General features: G+C 45.9%; 1 protein-coding gene across 1 annotated transcript in view; it reads right to left on the bottom strand.

Annotated features, from left to right (window-relative positions):
• LOC147707531 (dynein axonemal heavy chain 5-like) overlaps positions 1-24,345 on the bottom strand; it is a 1,425,553-nt gene that overhangs the window by 611,363 nt on the left and 789,845 nt on the right. The window contains exon 51 of the mRNA XM_086925656.1: positions 23,585-23,692. Coding sequence (XP_086781782.1) covers positions 23,585-23,692 — 108 coding nt within the window. The remainder of the gene's footprint in view (positions 1-23,584; positions 23,693-24,345) is intronic.

Below are 24,345 nucleotides of genomic sequence, written 5' to 3'. Positions count from 1 at the left end.
TTCTGTGGCTGTCTATTTGGACAAAGCCAGAGACCGATTTCAGCTGCAAAATGATTAAGGATTGTATGAAATTCAATAAGGACACCAAAATATCCTGGATAATGTGCATAAAGAATACAAGTAATGAATTGAATATCAGTCCAGAGGTCCATTCACTGGCCTTCAAAGTAATTTTAAAGGTTCGCGTCTGGAGCTGGAATAGAAACTGTACAGACTGTACAGAGAACATCAGATGTACAATTTGTCAGTGTAGCTTTTTAAATTCAGGATCAGGCATGGAGTTGTGTCTTATATGTGTAAATGATATTACCAGTGGGTTCTGTTGACTAGGTTGAGATTAAACACGTTGCACGTGCTTCTCTGGAACCATTTGGTTTTTCAGTGAGCCTAGAAGTGTGCCAATGGGACGGTCATTCTGCACAATCTACTTTGCACCTCATGTTATTCTGTACATTTTATACTGGCATTAGAAAACAAATTTTAATATCGCCTTTAAATGGAATTAATGTCAGACGTTACAAGCAAGTAATGTTTTATCACTGCACACTCTTTGAGTGTATGTCGGATAGTAGTGAACTATGTACAGAGTGTATTTAAGCACAGGAAATATGATTTTCAGAGAAATATGTTCGTCGGATGACTTTGCTGCACTTTACACGTGATACTTTCTGATGCTTTTTTTACTTGTATTTTAAACTTGAGATATATTTATTCACTAATTGTTATTTTATTTATAATTGTATTTATCTTTTATATTTTTTTGGCAGAATAAAGTACTTTTGATGATAATTTCAGATAGATAGCTAGCTAGCTAGATAGATAGATAGATAGATAGATAGATAGATAGATAGATAGATAGATAAATAGATAGATAGATAGATAGATAGATAGAGATGAATACATTGATAGATTGATTGATTGATTGATTCAATGACCGGAATCCCTTCTTCTGAGATCTGAGTGCATACAGGGTTCAGTTCCTGGTTCGCCTATTCTACTTTCTGGAGTTTGGAAAATAAGTAATATTGACTGAATTAGAGGTCATAAAAACACCTGCCCATTTCAATACAATGATGTTCCTAAGCAGGGTTAGGAAGTGCTATCACCGTGCAAGTAAAATCTGCCTCATTCACAAAAATAGAGTTCACGTTTCCCCTTCACAGGTTGACAATATAATGCCCTTAACAACAATTGCGCTTGCTGATAAACCAAAAGGTTAGCTTACTTGTAGTCAAACATATCTGATAGCACAGATTACAATGTAACTTTAAACCGAAATGTGTATCCTTTTTAAATAGCAAAATTTTCATGTTAGGAATAAGAATGTTATAAATAGTATGCATAAGGCGAATTAAGCAGAGCAAAACACCAACAATACTAGTGGAAGAGATAAATGGATGATTTGCGGTAAACAGAAGATTGACATTATTTCAGCTCCCCTTCTTTGGGACCACAATGCCACCACAGCAGATAGGTTTCCGCTTAGACAGGAACGAAGCAGATTACTGTGGTATCATCCATGCCTTTCTGAGGAGCTGACCAACAATATGCCATGTACTGTCTTGTTACTCGTATTCTTGCCCAGTAAATAGAGACCGAGTGTGGGTATGAATCTGTAAATTCCAAGCCCCAATATATAATAACCGTGCTAATTATCCCTGGCGTCAGATATACACATTTGTTTCGTGCAGTAGTTTTGATACAAAGTACCATTTGCAGGAAAGTAGTTGCATCCTTTGGCATCGACATCCAGCTGGGAAACATTTACAAAGTATTAAATGTAGAGAAAAGCGTTTTTGAATCTGAAACTAGTGAACTAAATTGTGTCAGGATTTCAGACCCAGCCAGTGCTCTCAGACATAACCCTAACTCTGCAATATGCCACCAGATCGATAACTAAATGTATACACATAAGGAGGAACGAAGGGATGGCTGCTGTCTGGGGGGGACGGACTGTTTGTGAAAAAACTATAATACAAAGAAAAGGGCATTGAGTCTTCCAGGCAGGGATACTTACACAGATGTGTAAACCTTTATGAGTTCATTAAACTTCTTCATCTCTGTGGTGTCCAGGAGTCCTCCCACCGACCAAATCAGGCAGAAGATAAAAAGCCTTTCAATGTGCAGTTGTCCTCCGATGCTCTGAGCCTTGTCATTCAACATGGCTGCCAGTAGGTTTGTGCAGGTACTGAACAGACCGACCTCAGTGACTGGCACCAGGGGCCTGAATGAAAATAAACAACACTTTTATGGAGGGGTCAAAGCTATGATGAAGAGAGTTACCACATATGAGATGCGACCATTGGAGGCATTAAAGAATGGTTATCTGGAGATGAGTCATGCCATACTTCTTGTGCACCTCACCTTCATCTAATGTAATAAAGGGCTTAGTAACAAAATATATAGCAGGGTTTTCGGCGGCCCAGTAATGACCATATTACAATAACATGATTATGTGTATGAGAAGCAGCTATTAAGCATTACTGAATACGGTTGGAGGCAATCACGACTGTTAATAAACGGATATTTTTGGCAGATATCATAATTTACATGAAATGCTATTTACAACAAAAAAATCTAAAAGCATATAACATCAACAACTCTTATAAACATCACAATACTAAAAACAATGACAGATATTAAATTATGTAATTCAAACTGAATTATACTCAGGGAAAGATCTCCACTGCTAAAATGGCAGGCTCTAAGTTTAGAAGGTCTGTTATTTTTTAGGAGCGTTTAATCACCCTAAGGTTCAATACTAAAAACACGGTCTCCCAATAGATTTATATTCCAAAGTGGATGTTTAGGCGCTTTTGTTAAAAGTTTGCAAATCCCTGTACAAAATAGGAAACCCATACACAAGAATCGATCAGAAATGTTCGAATTGGAACATAAAGGACTACAATAAATGATTCCTCTGCAAGCGGACCTTACCGGGTGACTGGAGACGTGCTTCCTGGTCCTTTGGGCAGCAGGGCAGACACCAACGAGAACTCGCGCCACGACTTGCCGGACCCGCTTCGCGGGTCCCGCTGCGCGGATCTCCGCGGAAGGTGTGTGTAAGGAGGGGCGAGTGAGAGGAAACCGGCAGGGCTGCGAGCTGGGAGCAGGGACTCCGTGGACCAGGAGTCCCTGCGAGAGCCTGATCAACACCAGCTGGCCGGCTCTCCCTGACGGCCCCGCCCCCACCCGCCCATCTTATTAACAGGGATTTAACACCGGTTGTACATCCGCTGCGCGGGAGCGCCCGGGGCGAAGCCCGGGCAAAGGGCGGGCCCTCTTAGGCCCTCAGAGGCCCGAGGAGCCTGGCCTGTGCCAGACACTCTGCTCGACTGCGAGTAGCCAAAGGACACCGAGACTTCATAACTGTAAGTTGGCTAAATCCTTGCCGTAACACACCGTTGTGATCCCGTAAGACCTTGATGTACTGAGATTGGTACCGGTAACTGGCCGTAACCTCCTCCTGCTTTACAGTGGGATATTTATTGGCCTTGCCATGAACCACCCAGAGACCAGAAGCATGGCAGCTGCTGGGGTAAAGAAATTGACTGGTACCTTAGACGATTTTATTGTGCGTACACATGCCCTCATTGATGAAGGGATCATACTGATGGACAGAAGGGTGTCCCAAGATTTAGCCATGGCAAAGCGTTCCTCTTTGGGCTATATTGCACAAGCTTGCACTCCTAATGGTCCATCTGCCCCAAACACACTTGTAATGGTACACAAGGACGGGGGGTGTGACATACCAGCCTCCCAGGAAGGCCTGGAGGCAACCCCTAATCTCTCCCTATTGGTGGTAAATGGCACGGCTGTAAACGAGAATGAAACTACAGTTAGTACCTTAATTGAAAGGGGCAGGAAAGAGGGGGCTATCCCTAAACAAAAGAGTAATAAACAAAAGCCCACTAAAACAACTACTCGAAAAGGGAAAAAAGCCCAGACTGGTAAAAACCACGACCCAACTCTGTTGGATCCAGTTCCTCTGAACATGAGCACCAACTTAGATGCCCAGACTCATATCGAGGACATCACGGGTGGGCCCCAGGCAAGTGTGGCCATAACACTAAGTCTGCCAGATGAAACTGTCTTGGATAGTAGTTTGGAGGGGATTTTGGAACTAAGTGGGGTAGTTGATAATCAAGCCAGAGGGAGTGAGGACAGTAATAGCCTAGTCATGGTTAATAATAACATCTTTGAAATGTTAAAAATCCTCTTAGAACCGATTGAGGTTAGGCTACGATGTCTGGAAACAATACTGAATAATATCCACAAAGATATTAGTGCCCCTAGCTTTAATTTGAACAATAAAGTTCCACAAAAAAAAACGATTACGAATAGACCATCCATAGCTGCTAAAAGCATCGCTACCACTAATCCACCTCCAAACCCCACCACTAATCCACCTCCAAACCCCACCACTAATCTACCTCCAAAACCCACCACTAATCTACCTCCAAAACCCATACCAACATCTAAAAACCCAACCACAACCGACAAAGTAGCGCCACTCATACAAACTCCCAAATTACAACAGGATAAAGATAACGCAGAAAAGAGGGAGTCGCGCAGAAACATACATCTACCTCCAGAAGCCTCACCATACGTTGTGGTCCTTACCGGAGTCCCTCAACCAGATACCAAATCAAATGAAAATAACGGGGGACTTGTAAATAAAACAATACATTGGCTTAATGATAACTACCCTCTCCCCCCAGCCTTCAAAAGTAACATTCTGATGGTTGAAAGGGCTCCTTGGGTGGGGTACAATAAAAAAAGGACACACGGTGATTGCGTGGTGATAACATTTGAGAACCCACGCACTGCTGATTTCATCACAACGAGGCCTCCAAGAAATTATGGTCTGTCCATTGTGGCTAGGGCATTATCCTATTTCTACCCTGAGGGTGAACACCCGGATAATAGGTGGAGCTGGACCAGGGATAATCGACACCATGGTGGTAATAATAGTCAGGCTTTTGATAATAATTACCATAATACACAGTGGAATGGGAGGCATGATGATGGCTGGAACATTGTGAAATACAAAGGGAGGCCTCCTTACTTTCGCCCACAAGGTTATGACTCAGGATGGGCAGGCAATCTGCAATTTCCACCGATTTTTCCATGTTACAACCGGTTTGATTGTTTGGAAGCGGTGGATTGACTCCCCAAGATCAAGGAAGATGTCCGGATGTCTAATAAACCTGTGGACTTGGGTCTTACAAGTTGTTTGGGGTCTGAGGAAACCCCAGAAACTCAAGTGGGGGATGAGATCATACAAGGGAGCGAGGTCGGACAACTAGATGACATTATAGACATTCTACCCGCAGCAAAAGATTATTGCAAGGTGGTCTTTTGGAACGTGGCAGGGTTAAAACAGAAGATTACCAATCCAACCTGGGACGAGGCCATTACCGACGTGGGAATTTTAGCCCTTCAAGAAACTTGGGCCACCACGCCGATACATCTTAATGGCTATAAAACTTACTTTACCCCCGCGGTGGGTGGAGTACATGGAAGACCTAAGGGAGGGTTGACTGTATACATATCCAATCTTCTAGTTTATGATACAATTTCCTTTTCCCCTGGATCCAGTTACTATCAAAAAATAGTGATAGACACAAGGAAAGGTCCAAAGATGGTTCTCTTGAATTTTTATAATAACTGTTCAGGTAGCATGATTAAGGACGTACTTGCTACACTAACTTTAGATATGCAATACGAACTTGATACGAGTAAAAGGGGCGAAGTTATGTTATTATGGGGGGGTGATTTTAATTGCACTCTTTGCAAAAAGGGCCAAAAGGGTATCTGCGCTTTAATGCTGGAACAAGATGTCAACCTGACGCATTTTGAACATACCCTAGTAGGTGACTCATTAAACAAGATGATTTTTAATTTTAATTTTGGGTTTTCAAATGAATTAGCACATCATCCAACGACATTTGCTCCAACCTTTGTTGGGCGGGGGGCCTCATCTATTATTGATTTTAGTTTTTGTACACAAAGCTCAGCGAGTAGAATGATTAGTGCGAAAATCATGGACTTACCACTGAGTGACCACCTGCCACAGGTATTAAAAATTGAGAATTTATTTGTTGTAACCGATACTAGAGAATGTCCCAACCAAATGGTTGAGGACGTGAAGTTGGGCACCCAAAATGGTTATAACCTTAAATGGAGTAGAGTGGTTCCGGATGATTTTTTGCTTAAAATAATGAGTAAATGCATGAGTAGTTTTTCGATCTGTTTAGATGAATATGCAGAGAGCAGCGAAATAATAACCCATTTTAATATCATCTCTAGTACAATTAAGGAAGCACTGTGGGTTGCCAGGAAAAATTCCCTAAAGTCCAATAGGAAATGGTTTGATAGAGAGTGCACTAAAGCCTTAACAAAGCTTAGACACGCAATTCATAAAAGACCACGGGATGTAATCCTAATTAGAATTGCAAGGAGGGATTATAATGCAGCATTGAAGGACAGGAAGGCCTCGATAAAAAGGGAAGCTTGGGACAATTTATGTGCGGCATCACAATCAAAGGATCCGGCTGCTTTTTGGAGGGTTATTAACACCCCCCTCCTACACGAACAAAAAGCACGCATGGAAATCGCCGTTTCAGAAGATGAGTGGGTGGCTCACTTTTCCTCCCTTTATAAGGTTGTGGAACTAACCCCTGAAATAGGCCAGGACACAGGGTCGCTAAATTTAGATACATCTAGAACCCTGGTTGTAACCCTTCCTGAGGTTATTGCGAGCCTGAAGGCGACTAAGGGGGGCAAGGCGGCTGGACCAGACGGCATACCAGCTGACCCCTATAAGGCTAACATCGAACTATGGGGGCCACTGCTAGTTCAGCTCTTTAATGCCGCTTTGGCAAATAGTCCAATTCCTACTTGGTTTACATCGGTAATAGTCCCAATTTTTAAAAAAGGGGATAGGCTAAGTTGTACTTGCTATAGGCCAATTTCCTTATTGGACTCCTCCATAAAAATTATGGGGAGAGTGATTTTAGCTAAATTGCAAAGCTGGGCTGAGGATGATGGGGTGTTAAGCGATTTTCAATTTGGGTTCCAGAAGGGTTTAGGGACCATAGAGCAAGGTTTGAATCTTTTCACCTTGCAACAGAAGAATATAAAGGTCAAAAAACAACGTCTATACCTGTTGATTTATCATCAGCTTTTGACTGTGTGTCACACACTAAATTATGGTCAATTATGGCCGAATTGGGGGTAGACAATGCCATCATATGCTTTTTGAGAGACTTATATTCCAGGGCCACCGCAAGTGTCAGATATGGGAATAATGGTGAATGCAGTAGACAATTCGAGATTGGTCGGGGTGTGCGCCAAGGGTACGTCCTAGCCCCATTTTTATTTTTGTTATATATAAATGGAATGGAGAAGCACCTCGTGCATGAGGGCAGGGACATGCCTATGGTGGGAGGTAGGCCTGTCCCTGCTCTGATGTACGCTGATGATGCTGTCTTGATGGCACGCACCCCAATGGCTTTACAAACTTTGGTCACATCCTTTAATAGTTTTATGCTTGGTTTAGATCTGAAAATCAATTTTTCTAAAACTTTGTCTATGTACTGTGGGTCAAGAACAAGCAAGCATCTGAAGCCAATTTTTATAAACTCCAATCCCTTAGAAAGGACCCCCACCTTCCCATATCTGGGGATATTGTTTCATGAAAGCGGCTCATGGACTTCTGCAATCCATGCTAGATCTTTGTTATTTTCTAAGACTATTATGGCCCTAAAATGCTTTATGAAAAAACTAGGGAAAAAACCCATAAAGGAGATTTTAACTGTTTATAATGCGACTTGTATATCTGTAGTCACCTATGGTGCAGGATTATGGGGTTACTCAAATATTAGCTCAATTCAAACCATGGAAAATAAGTTTTTATGTCACATTCTGTCCGTGCCCGAAAGTACTGCAACAATGATATGCCATGCTGAATTGGGAACACCTTATGTTACTGACATTATTAAAATTCAGCCAATCCTACTTTGGCATAGGGTTTGGACAAATGATGAATGTGTTGTTAACCGGGCTATTTTAAAGGACATTTTAGCATTGGACAACATCAATGACTTTAAATGGATATGCTACGTCAGAAACTTTCTTGAAAAATTACGTTGCCCCCAATACTTTGAGGACCCACAATCAATGGAATACATATCTAGAAGAGACCTGAAAAATCTGTGTATGGCGTACCTCAGGGAAAAGAGACATATAGAGGAGGCGAGAAAAAAGACTGTTTCTGCCCACCAGGACATTTTATGCGGAGAGAAATTGCAGCCATATTTATCATTGTATATGTCCAATCATGAACGTTTCCTTTTGACCCGATTTAGATTTAATATTGTTTTTAGGACATTATCGTTCCCCGTGATGAATTGTTGGTCGAGGGATCTATGTCTTTGTCCATGTGATGATGTATCCCAACAATCCGATATACATATATTATTTTTCTGTAAATTTTATACTCTCTTTCGAAAGAAACTTATCATCCCTATCCTCAAAGACTTAAATGTATATAGATGTCGCCTAGCGTTTTTAGAGTGCCAGAAAATGGAAACTGTTTTTATGGTAGCCTCAATTGCTGAATTTTTAAAATCAGTTTTTAAGTGTCGCAAATCAATTCAAATCGATTAATTTTCCATATTGTACACATGAACTTTATTTTGTTGTCTTCTTTTTTCTGTGATTTTTAAAATGTTTACTTGACCCCTTGTAAATTGTACCTTTCGCGCTACTTTTATGGTTATTTTGCTTTTATAACCGAATAAAGTACTTTTGAATCTTGAATCTAATCACCCTAAGGTTCAATACTAAAAACACGGTCTCCCAATAGATTTATATTCCAAAGTGGATGTTTAGGCGCTTTTGTTAAAAGTTTGCAAATCCCTGTACAAAATAGGAAACCCATACACAAGAATCGATCAGAAATGTTCGAATTGGAACATAAAGGACTACAATAAATGATTCCAATTTTGTTCACATGAGCCATGTACCAGGGGTATATGAGACTAGATGATGGGGCAACACGAGAAAAGTGGACTGCGTATTTGTAAAGGTGCCTCTGGGGGTTTTATTAATGACTGGTCCGCACTTCCTGCTCCAACATTTCGATGCTAGTCTTTCTGTTTTACCCTATTCAATGTAGAACATTTCACTCTTATTGGGCGGATTGTTCAAATAGCATAATCGCCCTTCTGCCTCGAATTATACTGATTGGTAAAGGCACTATTCCGGATTATAGGGCATTGCCTTTGGTGGCATTTAAAACGGTGCCTCATTCTTATACAAGACAATCATTCTGAATACATATAATGTGATTTTCCCAGTAATACCTCACTGCACACACAACTGCAAAGGCCTAGTGGCCTAACAATGACAACACACATCACTACCCTATACCACTCTCAGGTTTCCTGTCACATTTAAAAAGAATAAGCAGCTTGTGTTTTTCTATCTGGAATATGTCTGCCAGTAATCTACTTTAATCAGTTAGTGTTACGGCTCGCACAGGTAAACGTGGTGGGCGCTGAGGCAGGGCGGGGTGGGGTAGTGGAATTCGACATACAACGGGACAGGGAAAAGTGGCTATGCAGGGAGTGCAAGGTAAGCGGTCTTTTTTACTTTCTACTATCCCATCGTATGTCGAATTTCACTACCCCCACCCCGTCCTGCCTGACCTCCCCACCACGCACACCCGTGCGAGCCGCAACTGACTTTAACTACTGTAAAGGCGGGACACTGTGCGTGCACCATTAAGCGTCTGACATTTAAAGACTTTATCATTACTTAGCGTCATGAAGAACAAAATTCAGTATGGGATCCAAAGTCTTGTAGAAGGCTTTCGAAAGAACCTGGAGAGAGAAAAAGTGAAAATGTGATCGTCTATAAAAGCTTTCTTTATTTAAGAAATGTTCAAAATTAAATTAAAATCATATGTAATAGGCATATGCAGGATAGGTATCACCACAAAAGTATTATTGGCCTATTGTAAAGGGCGCTTAATTAAATCCCTAAACAAATACTGGCAATGCAGGCAGGACCTGCGCCCATTATGAGGCCATCATTCTTAACGCACGAAACAAGTTTACAGTGTGAAGGTAAACAGCATTGGCAAAGCCCCTAGGTCTCATCTCTGTGAACATTTGGCTTTTCCAATGCCTTATGTTGATGCTGGGAAGCATCAGAAAAGGCAGTATCCTTTTAAGCAAAATAATGACGTGGACATGCCGCTTACTGAATGTGTGGTGGCCATTTTCATCATTTGTAGTTTTTTAATCTACTGATCCTAGATGGCTAAAGCCACTTGGAGCAGAACAAATAAAAAATAAATGTTCACTTGCATAAAAGCGCCTTTCTTAAAGTGGAATTGCAGCAGAAAATGGGAGCTGCAGGGCTCTTCAAAAAAACTGCAAAAAAGCAACAAAGGAGGGGGGAGCAGGTAGAGTGTGGGTGAGGGGGGCATCATCCGATCTTTGGAGCTAGGGGGTAACTAAAAAGAAAAATTTAAAGCTAGAGTGAGGGAAAGGGGAGTAACAGAGCACTTGGGGTGGGGGGGGGGGACGGGTATCCAACAGCAAAGCAACACACAAAGACAGAGCATATGAAGGGATGCAGCAACACAGAGCACAGGGGCATATATTGGGGGGGGGGAGCAGCACATAATAGAGGCAGCTAGGAAACGTGCACTCCCATGGAGCGCCGAAGGACAAAGAAAAAGTAGTTCTCTTATCCTGAACAGAGGAACAATACAAGTCAGCTAATCAAAAGGATAGTGAACATGCTGTGTTACACATGATGGAAAACCCAAGGGAGAAATGCTTCAAATAAGAAGCAAATGAGAGTGACAATAAATCAAACCAATGGTAAGCAATGTGTGGGCTCTAGCTCACTGTATTTTTTTGGCATGGTCCACAAGAGGCTTTTACCTAAAAACAGCTATTAGCTGTCTGAAATGGAGACTTAAAGATGCATTCCCTGCAACAGCTCATAGTAAGTAAATAAAATCATTCTATTAACAAATAACACATAAAAGCAATATTAAGTATCTGTGCTAAATTGTTAAGAAACCCAGTCAGAAACTATGTTCTTGAAATTGTCATGCAAAGTATGCACAACGTTCTACAAAAAAAAACGTAGTTGTAGGTTGGTGACAGAGCAAAAGCAAATGGAACAACATTCGAGATGGAGGACGGTTAATTTTCGGGACATATCCCAGAATTTCTGAAGGCACTGTGACAAAATGCGATTGGACTGAAAATATAATATTTTGCAGACTCACTGCAAGTCACTTCTTACTGCTCCGCTTTCTAAAACTGCAACACGAGGCAGTTGTTAAAAAAGGGAGTACATCACATCAGCAATATCTAGGTGGTACAAACCCAACATTCAGGCTATGCACAATGTTGACGTACAACTCAGTACTGTTCATGTTTCTAGCTGGAACTGAAATCACATGTCCTTTAGAATGTTGTAACACTTCAGTACATTTCATGATGAGATGACAAGCTTTCTTCACATTTGGCATTTTTGGCAAAGTCCGTTTATTTAAAATAAAGACACATTTAGTACTTACAGTAATCTCTTGTTGATTTCGTCCATCTAGCCAGGTTTTTGCTAAAGGTTTCCAACCAAGCACTTCTCCTTCTAGATAGAGTATTCCCTGAACAAAGAAAACAAGGTATACAATTTGTCGGCCTATCGTACTCAAGGTGATGATTTACAAAAATAACTCTATAATCAAAATGCTTTGGTTGTCAGTAAAACTGAGTAGCCATATTGTATCTGCTTGTAACATTTTGGAGCAACTGACCCTTACCCTACCGAGCAGCAACTCGGATGTCTTTATTTTGTCCAAAGAAGTTTACAATTCTGATTTTTTTTTTTTTCATTTATTTTTATTGCAGAATTAGAAACCACAGAATACAAAGGCTCAACCAGTCCACTCGTAATGTCCCCCCGTTCAAGCATCAAAACGTATTACATACACAGCCATTCAGCCCGCATCCCGGAGGCCGGGCGGCGTAGTACCTTAAATAGCAGGAAGGCATCACGGTGGGCGTCCCTTAGGGACAATGGTCGAAAGGTCATTTTACGTATCCGCATTTTACCCCCCCGCCCACAACAAAGAACACCGTCAGCCATCCCACATACGCAGGTCAATGCTACCAGCCACTTCCTGACCCGCCCCGTGCACTGCAGGGCCCCCCATAACTGACCCGTGCTCCTGCACCACCTCCCTCTCATCACCCACGTTCCACAGGCCCTCGCAGCTCAGTGTCGCCATCGCGATCAACCAATCTCCTGGCTTCCGACCCACCCCGAACTCCCACTAAACAACCCCCCAGTGTCCTCCCCCGGCAACTGCTAATGGTTTGTGTCCCATCCGTAAGTGTAGTATGGATCCCGCTACAGTGTCATTGACGACTCCGAGTTAGTACGCCTCGCAGTGTCCACAGGTCCCTTTCACTCAGTCCTCATCCTCCACTAAAGAGTCACGCAAGGCTTGCACCACCAATTCCCACGCACGCGCTGCATCCAAGGCTTTCTCATTACCAAGCTTGACAGCCTGTTTCATTCGGAGCACACTCTCACAATCAGACCACCGCAACAATTCATTCTTCCACCTCCTCACCGACGGCCCGCTCCTGGACTTCCAATGTCATGAGATCTCCCTTTGTGCCAGTATCAGACCCAAATCAAGAAATTTGCTCGTCACCTTAGTGTGTTTGGTATGCGGGAACCAGAGTAGCAGACATGCCGCCATGTCGAAGTCCACCTCCCTGTCGGTTACTTCGTTTAGAAGGTCCCCCACCTCTACCCAGTAGGCCTCCAAATGTGGACAACCCCAGAACAAATGATCCATGTCCGCTTCCGGAGACGAGCACCTCGGGCACCGTGCGTCCTGCACCTGAAAGTACCGCCGTATTTTTTCCGGAGTCAGATAGGCTCTATGTAGCACAAAGAAATGCACTTGTTGGAAACGCGCATTCCTCGTGCCTTTCCATGTGCGCCGTAGAATGTGGCTCCACACAGTGTCTGGAATGGGTCTGCCCACACTCTCCTCCCATTTAGCTTTGAGCCCCTGGAGCGGTTCCAGTCCCTCGTTCAGCATCCTGTTATGGAGGCAGGTCACAGCCTTAAAGGTGCCCGCTGCCATCACCACATACTGGCAAGCCATAGTGGTATCCGGTTCTATGAGCCCTCCCTTCCAGTGCTTCTGTATAGCCGCTACCACCGCCGCATGCAACAGAAACCCCCCGTCTGACAGCCCGAACTGCTCCTGAAGCACTCCGAAGGGCACCAAGGTACCGTCGACATACAGGTCTCCCACCACCTGAAGTCCAGCCTCCTCCCATTCCAACAATGGGGACCAATCGCCCCCATGTGGCAGGGCCGTTAGCATGCCTATCAGAATTTCCGGCGCATAAGATCGAGTTGCCCTCGCTCTCCTGAGACTCCTCTGCCAGCATAGCCTGAGCGTCCGTTCCTCCATAGTGAGGCCCCGCAGCTCCAGCTTTTGCTGCATGACGATATAAGACAGTACATGGCGTTGTATCCCCAGCTCTCGGTCACCTTCCGGTCCCCTAAACACCCGGGCCACATGTTGCGTGAGGATCTGAAGCTGCGCCGCCAAGTAATACAGTTCAAAATCAGGAACAGCCATCCCCCCCTCAATCTTGGGGCGCAGCAACGTGGTCAGAGCCACTCTTCGGTGGCCATGTCCCCACAGGAAACCAATAATCATCGTCCTCAGATCCCTAAAGATCCTCTGAGGAATCCAGATGGGTAACGTCCGGAAGTAGTACAGGAGGCGGGGAAGTGCCACCATTTTCAAGAGAGCAATCCTACCCAGTACCGTCAGCGGGAGGGTCGACCAAAAGGACATACTGCCCCTCAGCACCCGAATGCACCGACCAATGTTGCCTTCCAATAGGTCCGCAGTCACGTGGTAGATGCGGACTCCCAGATAAGTAAAACAAGATGGCTCCCAGATTACCCCTAAGTCACGAGCAGGGCCGGGCGTCTCCGCTCTCAGCGGGAACACGCAGGTCTTCGCCCAGTTGACCTTGAGGCCCGACAACTGGCCGAATTCTGATAACAAGTCCATCGCTCCTTCCAGGGCCCGCTCCGTGTCGTCTAGGTACAGCAACAGGTCGTCCGCATATAGCGAGATGTGATGTAGCCGCCCGCCGCTATTTATCCCCGCGTATCTGTCACCCGACCTAGCGTGGACCGCCAAGGGTTCCATCGCCAGAGCGAACAGGAGGGGGGAAAGGGAGCACCCCTGTCTCGTGCCCCTACCCACCGGGTATGCCGCCGACACCAAACCACCCAAACGTACTCGCGCCGTCGCTGAGGAGTACAAGACCTTCGTCCAGCGGCGGAACCCGTCACCTATGCCAAACCTCTCCAGCACTCCATCCAGAAAAACCCATTCCAAACTATCAAACGCCTTCTCTATGTCCACGGACAAGACCGCTTGGGTCCCATCCTCGTCCAAAATGGCGTCCATAATCCCAACCAGACGACGGATATTCATCGCTGTGCTCCTCGTGGGGATAAACCCCGCCTGATCTCTATGTACCAGGCCCGTCATGTGTGGGGCCAGCCTGGCGGCCAGAATCCGGCTCAGGATTTTGTAGTCCACCTTCAGCATGGACAACGGGCGATAGGACCTCACATCTGTTGCATCCCTGCCGGGCTTTAAGAGCGGTACAATCAAAGCTTCCCTCATGGACCCAGGCAAACCCCCTGACTCATAAGCCTCCGTGTAAACCACCAGCAGTCTGGGCGCCAAGCTGTCTACAAACTGCTGGTAGAATTCTACTGGCAACCCGTCCACCCCTGGCGTTTTGTTCCGAGCCATATTTTTAATGGCCACCCGTATTTCCGTAAGCGTGATCGGGCCGCCCAACTCTTTCGCGTCCTCCTCACCAAGGACCGGAAGCTGCCTCGCCTCTAGATTCTCCGCAATTTCCTGAGCCTCCACTCCCAACTGACTCTGGTACAATTCCTCGTAATACACCCGAAAGCACTCCAACACCGCCGCCTGAAAATACACCGTCTCCCCCAGTGCGTTGTTAATGCTAAGGACCGGACAGCCCCTAAGTTCAGGAGTAGCGAGTCTGGCCAAGAGCTTGCCCACCTTATCCCGTTCAGCATGCGCTCTGATGGCGTATTGCCTATAATCATAACACCTCAACCGTTCCGTTTCGGTGGCGACCACCTCCTTCGCTTCCAACAACCGGGCCTGTAAGTCTGGCCTGGCTGGCCTGCGCCGCTCCAAGTCTCTCAGATTCTCCTCCGCTTTCGCAAGAGCATTCAATACAGTCGTACGAACATTCGAAAACCGACCCAGACATACCCCTCTCACCACCACTTTCATCGCATCCCATTCAGTGGACCTACACGTGGCCGTACCCTCTTTCTCGCCAAAGTAATTATCGATGCCCTGTTGGATAGCGTCACTAAACACTGAGTCAACCAGCGTGTCTGGCCGGAGCCGCCATGTTGGAATCGCTGAACGCTCCCGCTGCCACTGGATATGTACCAATAGGGGATTGTGATCCGAGATGGTTCTAGCCAAGTATTCTGTGTGTGAAATCAATGGGGCCAGGGATCCGCCACAGAGCATTGAATCTATCCTCACATGTTGTGCATGGAGAGCTGAGTAAAAGGAATAGTCCCTGGTGTCCCTGTGCTGTTCCCGCCACACATCCAGCAACCCCCACCTGTCCTGCCAGTCCTTCCTGTGCAAGGCCAACTTACGTACCGGGGAATCGACAAGGGGGGGGTGAGACCTATGCCATACCACATCCGTAATCGAGTTAAAATCCCCCCCCAGTACCACCGGGCCCGCTAGGAAAGAGGCCAAGGACCCAGAAAGGCCATCGAAGAATCGGGCCTGGTCAGTATTCGGCGCATACACACAACAGAGAACCACATCTCTACCATACAGCCTCCCCTCCACCGTCACAAACCTGCCATCAGGGTCCACCACTTGGTTCAGCACCTGGAACGGTATCCCTGCTCTCACCCAAATCAATACCCCCCTGGCATATGCTGAGTAAGTGGTGCCGAACACCTGGCCCCGCCATCTTTTCTGCAACGCCGCACACTCCTTTTTTGTCAGATGGGTCTCTTGTAGCATAGCAATCTGCACCCCCCTTCTCACCAGATATGCGTGCACCTTGTGGCGCTTAACCATGGTACGTAGCCCCCGGACATTCCACGTTAGGCATTTTAAGCTAGGTAACGTCCCCATACCAGCTGCAATTAGTCCAGATCAAACCACGCCAGTTCACATCCCCCCAAAAGCAGTTGCCCCCCCAAAACAAACTCTGAAAAGAAAAACACCCCAAACCCCACTCCCCAGGACAGAGCCCACAAACCCAGTGTCAGCCCCAATCCAAACCTCAGTCCAACCACACATTCCCCTAACCTGTGGTCTCCACCACAGAAGGCCTTAAGGGCCCTAGGGGGGTGAGTTATCGCCGACCCCAGCTAGCGGAGCCCACGCCCCGCGCTCCCATCCCATCCTGCCGACGTGGCACCCTATCCGGCAACCCATCCATCGCCAACAGGATACCGCCCTACCATCAGTTCTTGTCCAAATCCCAGCACAGTCTCAACCATGAAATATCCCATCAGAAGTCTGGGGGGTCACCACCGGCCCCTTCGAGCTTTCCGCTTCCGAAAGGTCCTCTCCTGTCCTGCTGCCTTCTCCGCCGGAGTCCGTCTCCACCAGTTCACTGTCCTGCTGCGACCCCGTGATGGCCGCCGTCGCTGCAAGCGCACCTCTCTTTTCCACGGCCATTTGAGCCTCCCGTTTCTCCCGCTGGCGCCTATTACGGGACCGGATGCGTTGCGATTTTCTGACCTGAGGCTGTGTAGACCGATCTCGCCTACTTTTGTGGGACCGATCCGTCCCCGCTCTATACGACTCCAGCCACTGCCATGCCTCGTCCGGGGTCTGAAAGAAGTGCGTAGTCTCATCCAGGATAACCCGCAGCTTGGCCGGGAAGAGCAGGGAGTATTGAATGCCCTCCTCTCGCAGCTCCTTCTTCACCGCCAGGAACGATGCTCTGCTTTTCTGGACCGCCTGGGTGTAGTCCGGGAAGATTGTAACCCTACTGTTCTCCACCTCAAACGGGCCCGACATCCGAGCCTTCTGAATGAGGAGGTCCCGGTCCTTATAATGGAGGAGCCGCACCACCATCGGTCGGGGGGGGGCGGCCAAGCCCTGGCGGGCAAGCAGGCACCCTGTGGGCTCGTTCCAACGTAAAGAAAGGAGTAAGCCCCTCCGGCGCCACCACAGTTCGAAACCAGTCCTCCATGTAGACCACCGCATCCTCCCCCTCAATTCGTTCCGGCAGGCCTACGACCCACACGTTGTTCCTCCTATTGCGGCCTTCGGCATCCTCCGCACGCCGTTCCAGCGAGTCCAGCCGGGCCAGGATGTCCGTGATTTTATGCTCCGCGGTCACTACCGACGGTTTCAGGTCCAATAGCATCTGATCATGGTCCTTGACCTTATCCGCCAGCTTCGCATGGTCCGCTCGCAAGAGCCCCAGCCCCGTGGCTACTTGCGCAATGTCCTGCTGCAACGCCTCCTTGGTCGAGGTAATTGCATCTAGTATGGCATCCAGGCGTCGATTCAGCCGCTGCTCCTGGTCCAACTCCTTCGGGGGGGTCTCGCCCATCTGGGACGGCGCCGCCAGGTCCCCCTGTCCGCGCTCTCCGGCCACCGGTCCTCCCTTGGCCTCCATCTTAGGGTACTGCGTCACAGGCCATAAAACCCGTCCGGTCCTGGCACTCGTGAGCCGGTGCAACCCTCCCAATATTGAACAGGATCAAATGCCACCGCCGGTGCCCGTAGTTCCAAGGGCCAAGCGGGTGAGCTCCGTCAGACCCGACCCCTCGTGAGCCCGGAGGGGAAGGGGAAAGGGAAGGGTAGCGGCCGGCAAGTGTCCTCGAAGCCCGAGCGGGGTCGGGTCCTTTGTCCCCCGATCTTCAGGACTGTCGCCGCAGTCCCTACCGCCTCGATTTCTCAGCTTCAGATCCTTCCACCAGTGGGCACCAAGTCAGCTCAATGTCGACGTCCGGAGTTGCCCGGCCGCTCCGCCGCCATTTTCTTCTCACTCCCGGCGACATCTCAGCCGTCGCCCAACTGGGTCTCCACGGGGCCAGCAGTCCCCCGACCACTTTCTATCAACGCCCAGTGGACCCCCTACACTTCGTAGGGCAGGAGTGTCGACCACGGGTCGCCCAGGGTGCTGAAATCAGGAGAATTAGCGGGATTCCGCGCGGAGCTGCGAGCTCACGCCGCCATCCTGATCGGCGTCCAAGCCACGCCCCAGTTTACAATTCTCATGACCTCAGCCATGACACAGATACTGTTATTTCTTAATTTATCTCATTAGGAGGGTGGGATAAGTTACTGTTGATGAGAACTAAACCTAAAGGACACATTCTAGAGTTTGATGTAGGGCGGCTTATTTGCTGAAATGGGGCGGGCCCTCTGCTCTGCAGCATTGTTTAGGATTGTTTACTGCATCAGTTATGAGGGCCCTACGTTCTCACCTGCGTCTTCCCTGCCAATCACTCTTTCCCACTGCCTGGCCCATAGCTCCCACAGTGTAGTATGTTCATACAAGCGGGGCACACAACCGCTTAAGGGCACTGGAGGTTGGGCATCCCTATTCCTTATTCACTCTGTGGCACATTTATTCAGTATTCAGCCCTTTCAAGGTCCAATACCCACTTAGAGGTTGGCACCAGGAGGGCTCATGCACAGAATAGCACAAACAATACCATGCCACAGTAGGATTCCGTAAACTGATTATGTGTCTCTGAAACCCTAGTGTAAATCCAGGCCTACTTACAGAGTATTGACAGGCAGCGGTCAGGCCGGGCAATATATGGTTCTTCTTGCGGTACCTGCACACCCCAGACACCATGCTGTGTAGAGAGGCCTACCAACCGTCTTGCTATAAAAAGCTCCGAGTAAATAAGCAGCATATTCAAAGCACTGAATAAATCTGTTTTTTGCACATACATATATATCCTTGCACTTGCTCTTTGTTCCCCAATATCATTTTAAACCCTTAAGGGATTGTTGTTTTTCTTAGTTCTTTAATAATTTTACCATCTAAGCTGTCAATAAGACATTGTCTCTCCACTAGCAAAACCAACATGAACTTTAATATACAAAGAGACAAAATGTTTCCCAAAAAAATTATTAAAAAACTATCTCCCTTGATAGCTGGAGAGACAGACACAAAAGTGTCCAGAAAAATCTGAATATCATTAATTTAAACATAAAGTCGAGTTAAGCGCTATCAGTAGATTTTCCATTTGTAAGACATTAGATTAAAGAGAGGTTTCCTCGAAAATAGTTTCACAACATGCAAGGGTTTCCTAATTACAGTAATAAAACTCTTATGGAATGCATGCCTGTCACATTATGAACTCAACTCTCTAGAGTAAGATAGAGTAAAATTGCCAAATGTATTAACTAATTCCATGCTAATTATCCCAAGTTTCTTTTTACCACCCCAGTCAAGCAGTTGAACATGCGGGTCGAGGGAGTTGAGAGGGGACAGTGAAAGAGGAGTTGCGCCTGGCTTCTGCAAGTGGTGGTCTCAGAGCTCAATCTCGAAGCTCCTGCATACTTGGCACTTGAAACCTTAACAATCCAAGTGTTTGCGCTGCCTGTATGAAAGGATAATATTTAAAAAAAACAATGAGGTATACTGCAGTAAGTATGTATTGTAGTGTATTGTATTGTATTGTAATTGCATTCATATAGCGCTTACTACTCCTGATGAGGTGTCGAAGCGCTTTTTCGGCGAGTAGCACGCTATTTCGGGACCCATAGAGGATTAGTGTTGAATTAGTATAGTGAAACATGCAAGTACATTTTAAGTGGTGGATAGGTTAGTCAGTTATTTGGATTTCGAATGATAGCAGAAAGATAGAGGATGAAAAAAAGTTTGTATTTATATAGCGCTTGTTACCCATGATGGGGTGTTGAAACACGCTATTCAGGAAGCCCATAAAGAATTAGCAGTGAATTAATATGGCGAAGTATGAAAGTAATTTCAGTGGTGGATATTAGTCAGTTATTTTGAGTGAGAAGGATAGCGGAGGGATAAAAGGGGAAGAAATGTTAGCATTCATATAGCACTTGTTACCCCTGATGGTTGTTGAAGCGCTTTTCTGGCGAGTAGCACACCACTCCGGAACTCATAAAGGATTAGTGTTGAAAATGAGTACAGAAAAATATGAAGTAATTTGAGTAGTAGATATGCTATTCATTGATTTGGGTAGAGACGGGTAAGTGGTGGGATAGTGAAGGGAAAGAGATTTGTCTTTATATCGCGCTTGCTACCCCTGATGTTGTTTTGAAGCGCAAGTAGCACGCTACTCTGGAACCCATCAGGATTAGTGTTGAATTAGTATGGTGAAACATGAAAGTAACTTTAGTGGTGGATATGTTAGTCAGTTATTTGGATTGAGAAGGGTTGGGGAGGGGTAGAAAAGAGAGAAGAGTTTAGAAAGGTTTTTTTGGGTGGATCGGAATAGTAAAAGAGGTGTCAGATGATGCAAGGAGGGGTAGAGTAGGAGAGAGTATAGAAAGGGTTATTTTGAGGATCATAGTAGTAGTATGAGGTTTGGGATAAATGAGAGAGTGGATGTAGAGAATATATTGATGGATGTATAGGATGGGAGATAGGGTAGTGCATTGGAAAGAGTAGTAGAAATAAGTTTGAGATGAGTCAGAAAATTGGCTAGAAGATTCATGAGAGAAGTATAGGCTGAGAAATAGGGTAGTGCATTGGTAATGCTAAATTAGAAGAAAGTGATAACTATATAGATCCATAAGTACATTGAAAGTACATAGATGCATAATGGAGGTATGTATATTGGGCAGCATTTCTGGCCCTGGCCCTGGCCATTCTTGAACAGGTTTTTTTTCCAGAAACAAATAGTCTTTCTTCTAGTTTTCGAAATCATATTTCTGGCGAAAACCTTTTAAGAGAAGAGCGCAAACAACTCCTTGTAGTTTTTAGGAAACCCCTCACCCACCTGCCCAGCTAGATTACCTAGCACAATCTAGCTGTGCTTCAAAGCCTGAGTTACAGCGGAGCAGGTTGTTTGTGTAAGAAAAGTGAAGTGATATGTGAAGTGCAGTTATGTGTTAAAAATGTCTCTAGGTATAACCCTCATAAAAGTTTTAATAGTAGGGCCCTAGGACAAGGATTAAAAACATTTGCGGGATCCTCTTGATGTTTTGAATATGCATCACTATCCCTGTAAAATATTGGTCTACTAGTTTCAGCCCTTAGGTTTGATCATAGGGCTTTCTTCAGGATCAGAACGATGTGTGTGACCCAAAAACTGGGATCCCAAAAGTGGTTGTATCAGCACACACGCTAAAGTGTGCTGTGTGTGTAGTGGATTGGTTACTTACAAATCCTCTGTTTGGAGTACTTAAACTCTGAGTTAGTTATGTCTCATGGATCCGATCATGCTCTGCTACTACCCTGCCAACTGTTTGTCAAGGGTCAGAGGTTCGGTATAACCTAGGCAGCTGATAGGGTCCCGCTGGTGTGCGTTCTTGAACAGGCTCAAACAGGCACCTGCCCTTGTCCGCTTCGCCCTTAGCCTTGACGCCCGGGCTGAGACGCCCTAACCCTGGCCTTTTATAGCCCTTGTAATCATGTGACCCCGCCAGCCAATGGGAACCCTAGCCATAACTGTTGTATGATATGACAACGCGTGGTATTACCACGCGTTCCATTACAACGCAGGAATTACAACCAAAGTCGTTACAACGACTTTCGCTGGAGGGCGCTGGATAGTGGAATAGTTTAATTTTCTATTCCAACTCCAGCCCACGTTGACAGTAGGGAAGGAGTTGGATAGAAAATTAAACTATTCCCTATCCAAGAGCGCCCTCCAGCAAAAGTCGTTGTAACGATTTTCGTTGTAATTCCTGCATTGTAATGGCAGTGCCGGGTAATCCCCGCATTGTCATTGCTGTTCACCAGCCCTAACACTATCCAATCACAACACTAGCCCTAAAAATCTAGAACCAATAGGAGACCAGGAACTTACAGCCAATCTTAGCTCTAGTCCAAGCACCCAATCAGTTCAAAAACCCTGATCTCTATGTCCAATAGAGGCCCTAGCCCGACCAGTAGTACCAACCCAAGTCAAAGCAACCAATGGCATAGGAAGCCCTAGTCCCTACGTCAAATAGAAAGCCTAATCCTACTCTTAGCCCCACAACTAGTCCAGCAACAAATCACACCATAAGCCCTAATCGCTACTGCCAGTTAAAGGTCTAACCTTACCCTAGTCCCACCCTAGTCCCAACAACCAATAACACAGGAAACCCTAGTCCCTACTTCCAATAGAAATCCTAACCCTAGCCCTCGTCCCAACCCTACATTGATAGAATCACAGACCCAGAAAACCAATCAGAACACTTAAACACCCAACCAATGAGGGCACTAACCTTAATCCAATAGAAACATCAGATACAACCACCAATCAGTGTATACATGTACCAACCACTAGCAGACCATGTAAGGTCCCAGCGACCTCAGACAAGGTTTGCTGGCCAGGGAGTTGGAAGCTGCTTCTCCTGTTCAGAATCTCCTAGGAGGCAGACAGGCTCAATCCACACGTTGGACTTCTGCAGGTAAAGGCCTCACTAACTTGAAAACTAACAATACTCTTTGAATAAAACTTTACTCCCTCTCCTGGCCAAAAAACGAAGTGCACAATCCTGAGTAAACACAGTTTAAACAGCTCACAGAAGCACCCTCTGATGTAGAATATCCCTGTTGCTGGGAGGGGGAGGCTGGGGGGGGGGGGGGGGGGGCAGGGGGGCTGGTTTCACTGGCTTGTGAACACAAAATGGTGGCTGAGGGTGTACTGTTTTAACATACAGGTTTTAGCACAGAGCAAAGGAGAAATTTGGAGAGAAAACTGACTAGTCACCAGGAATGAGAGGGAAAAAACTAGAGTTTGGACTGCAAATCCCACAGTTAAATGGAAACAATCATGGGAAGGAAAAATCACAAGTTTAAAACACAAAACAGGTGATAAAATATGTAATCACAGGCAGGTTAAAACTACAATTTTAACGGTAACAACCACAGACAAAGACAGTAATCACAGAAAGGGAAAATCGTTTTTTTTAAACTTTTGTTTTTGGGAAGAGACAGCACTAGTCTGCCTCCTTACCACTTCCTGAACTCTGCTCACTGCAATCTGAGGCACAGATAGATGCAACTCATACTTTATGCTCCCCTTTTATACTGTGGTCTATACATGTTCTGCATCTTTGGCAAACATGTGACATAGAAATGTTCCATATTCATCTACCCCAGGGTGGGGTATATTTACAAGGGGATTGCACCACTGGAACATCGCTTTTATCAATGTTCTGGTGGTGCAATGCCCTTAAACAATCATTCCCAGCAACGCAGGCCCCCTTGCACAATATGTCCTTCACTGGCTGTATACTTACAGCTTTTGTAACTGTAGCAGGAGAGGCCAGGTGTAGTTCTGTGGTTTCAAAAAGAAGCTTCATGCTTTCTGCAAACTCCAGATTGTCTCCATTATTGAGCTGTAGCACCTGAGGAACCAAGGAAAGGAAAGACGGTTTGGTTGTTGGCATGCACTGCGGATGAACATCTGGAACCCCAGCCCGACAAAGATCAGGCTCGCTTGAACGTCAGGCTGTCACCTTCACGTTTCCATTTCTAGAAGGAACTGAAGACCTACCTCTGCAAGAAAAACTTTGCACATGGGAGCTTTTCCACATTCAGTACCCAGCACCAAACACCAGCTATACAATAATGATGTTTGTGCCATGGCACCATGTGCTCCATTCCATTGTCTTGTAGGCAGGTTTGAACTTTACAAGTACCCCACAATATGTGACATCACTGCAAATACCTTACATAGTAATGCAGAACTTATTTATGGGCAACCAATTTTTTCTGCGCTATTTGAAGTTATAACTTCGTAATCACTGCTTCTGACATTTAAACAGGATTAACACCATTGGTAGCCTCATGCTACTTTGGTGACCACGGGCTGTAATACAGAAAGTGTTCTGGTGGCGCAATGGGCATTTGTGCCCACTCTGCATGCCCCCGGGGTACTTTGGTATTACAGAAGGGGGCGCAGATGCTTGTGCGGCCATTTCTGTAATACGATATCGCTGGCGCACATGTAGCGTCAGTGCTACTGAGAGAGGGCGTTCCCTCATTTGCATTGGGGGGT

This window comes from Lissotriton vulgaris, chromosome 6, assembly GCF_964263255.1.
Source record: "Lissotriton vulgaris chromosome 6, aLisVul1.2, whole genome shotgun sequence".
In the NCBI taxonomy this organism is placed as follows: domain Eukaryota; kingdom Metazoa; phylum Chordata; class Amphibia; order Caudata; family Salamandridae; genus Lissotriton; species Lissotriton vulgaris.
The sequence above is the reverse complement of the archived record's forward strand: the minus strand, read 5'-3'. Positions and strand labels throughout refer to the sequence as shown.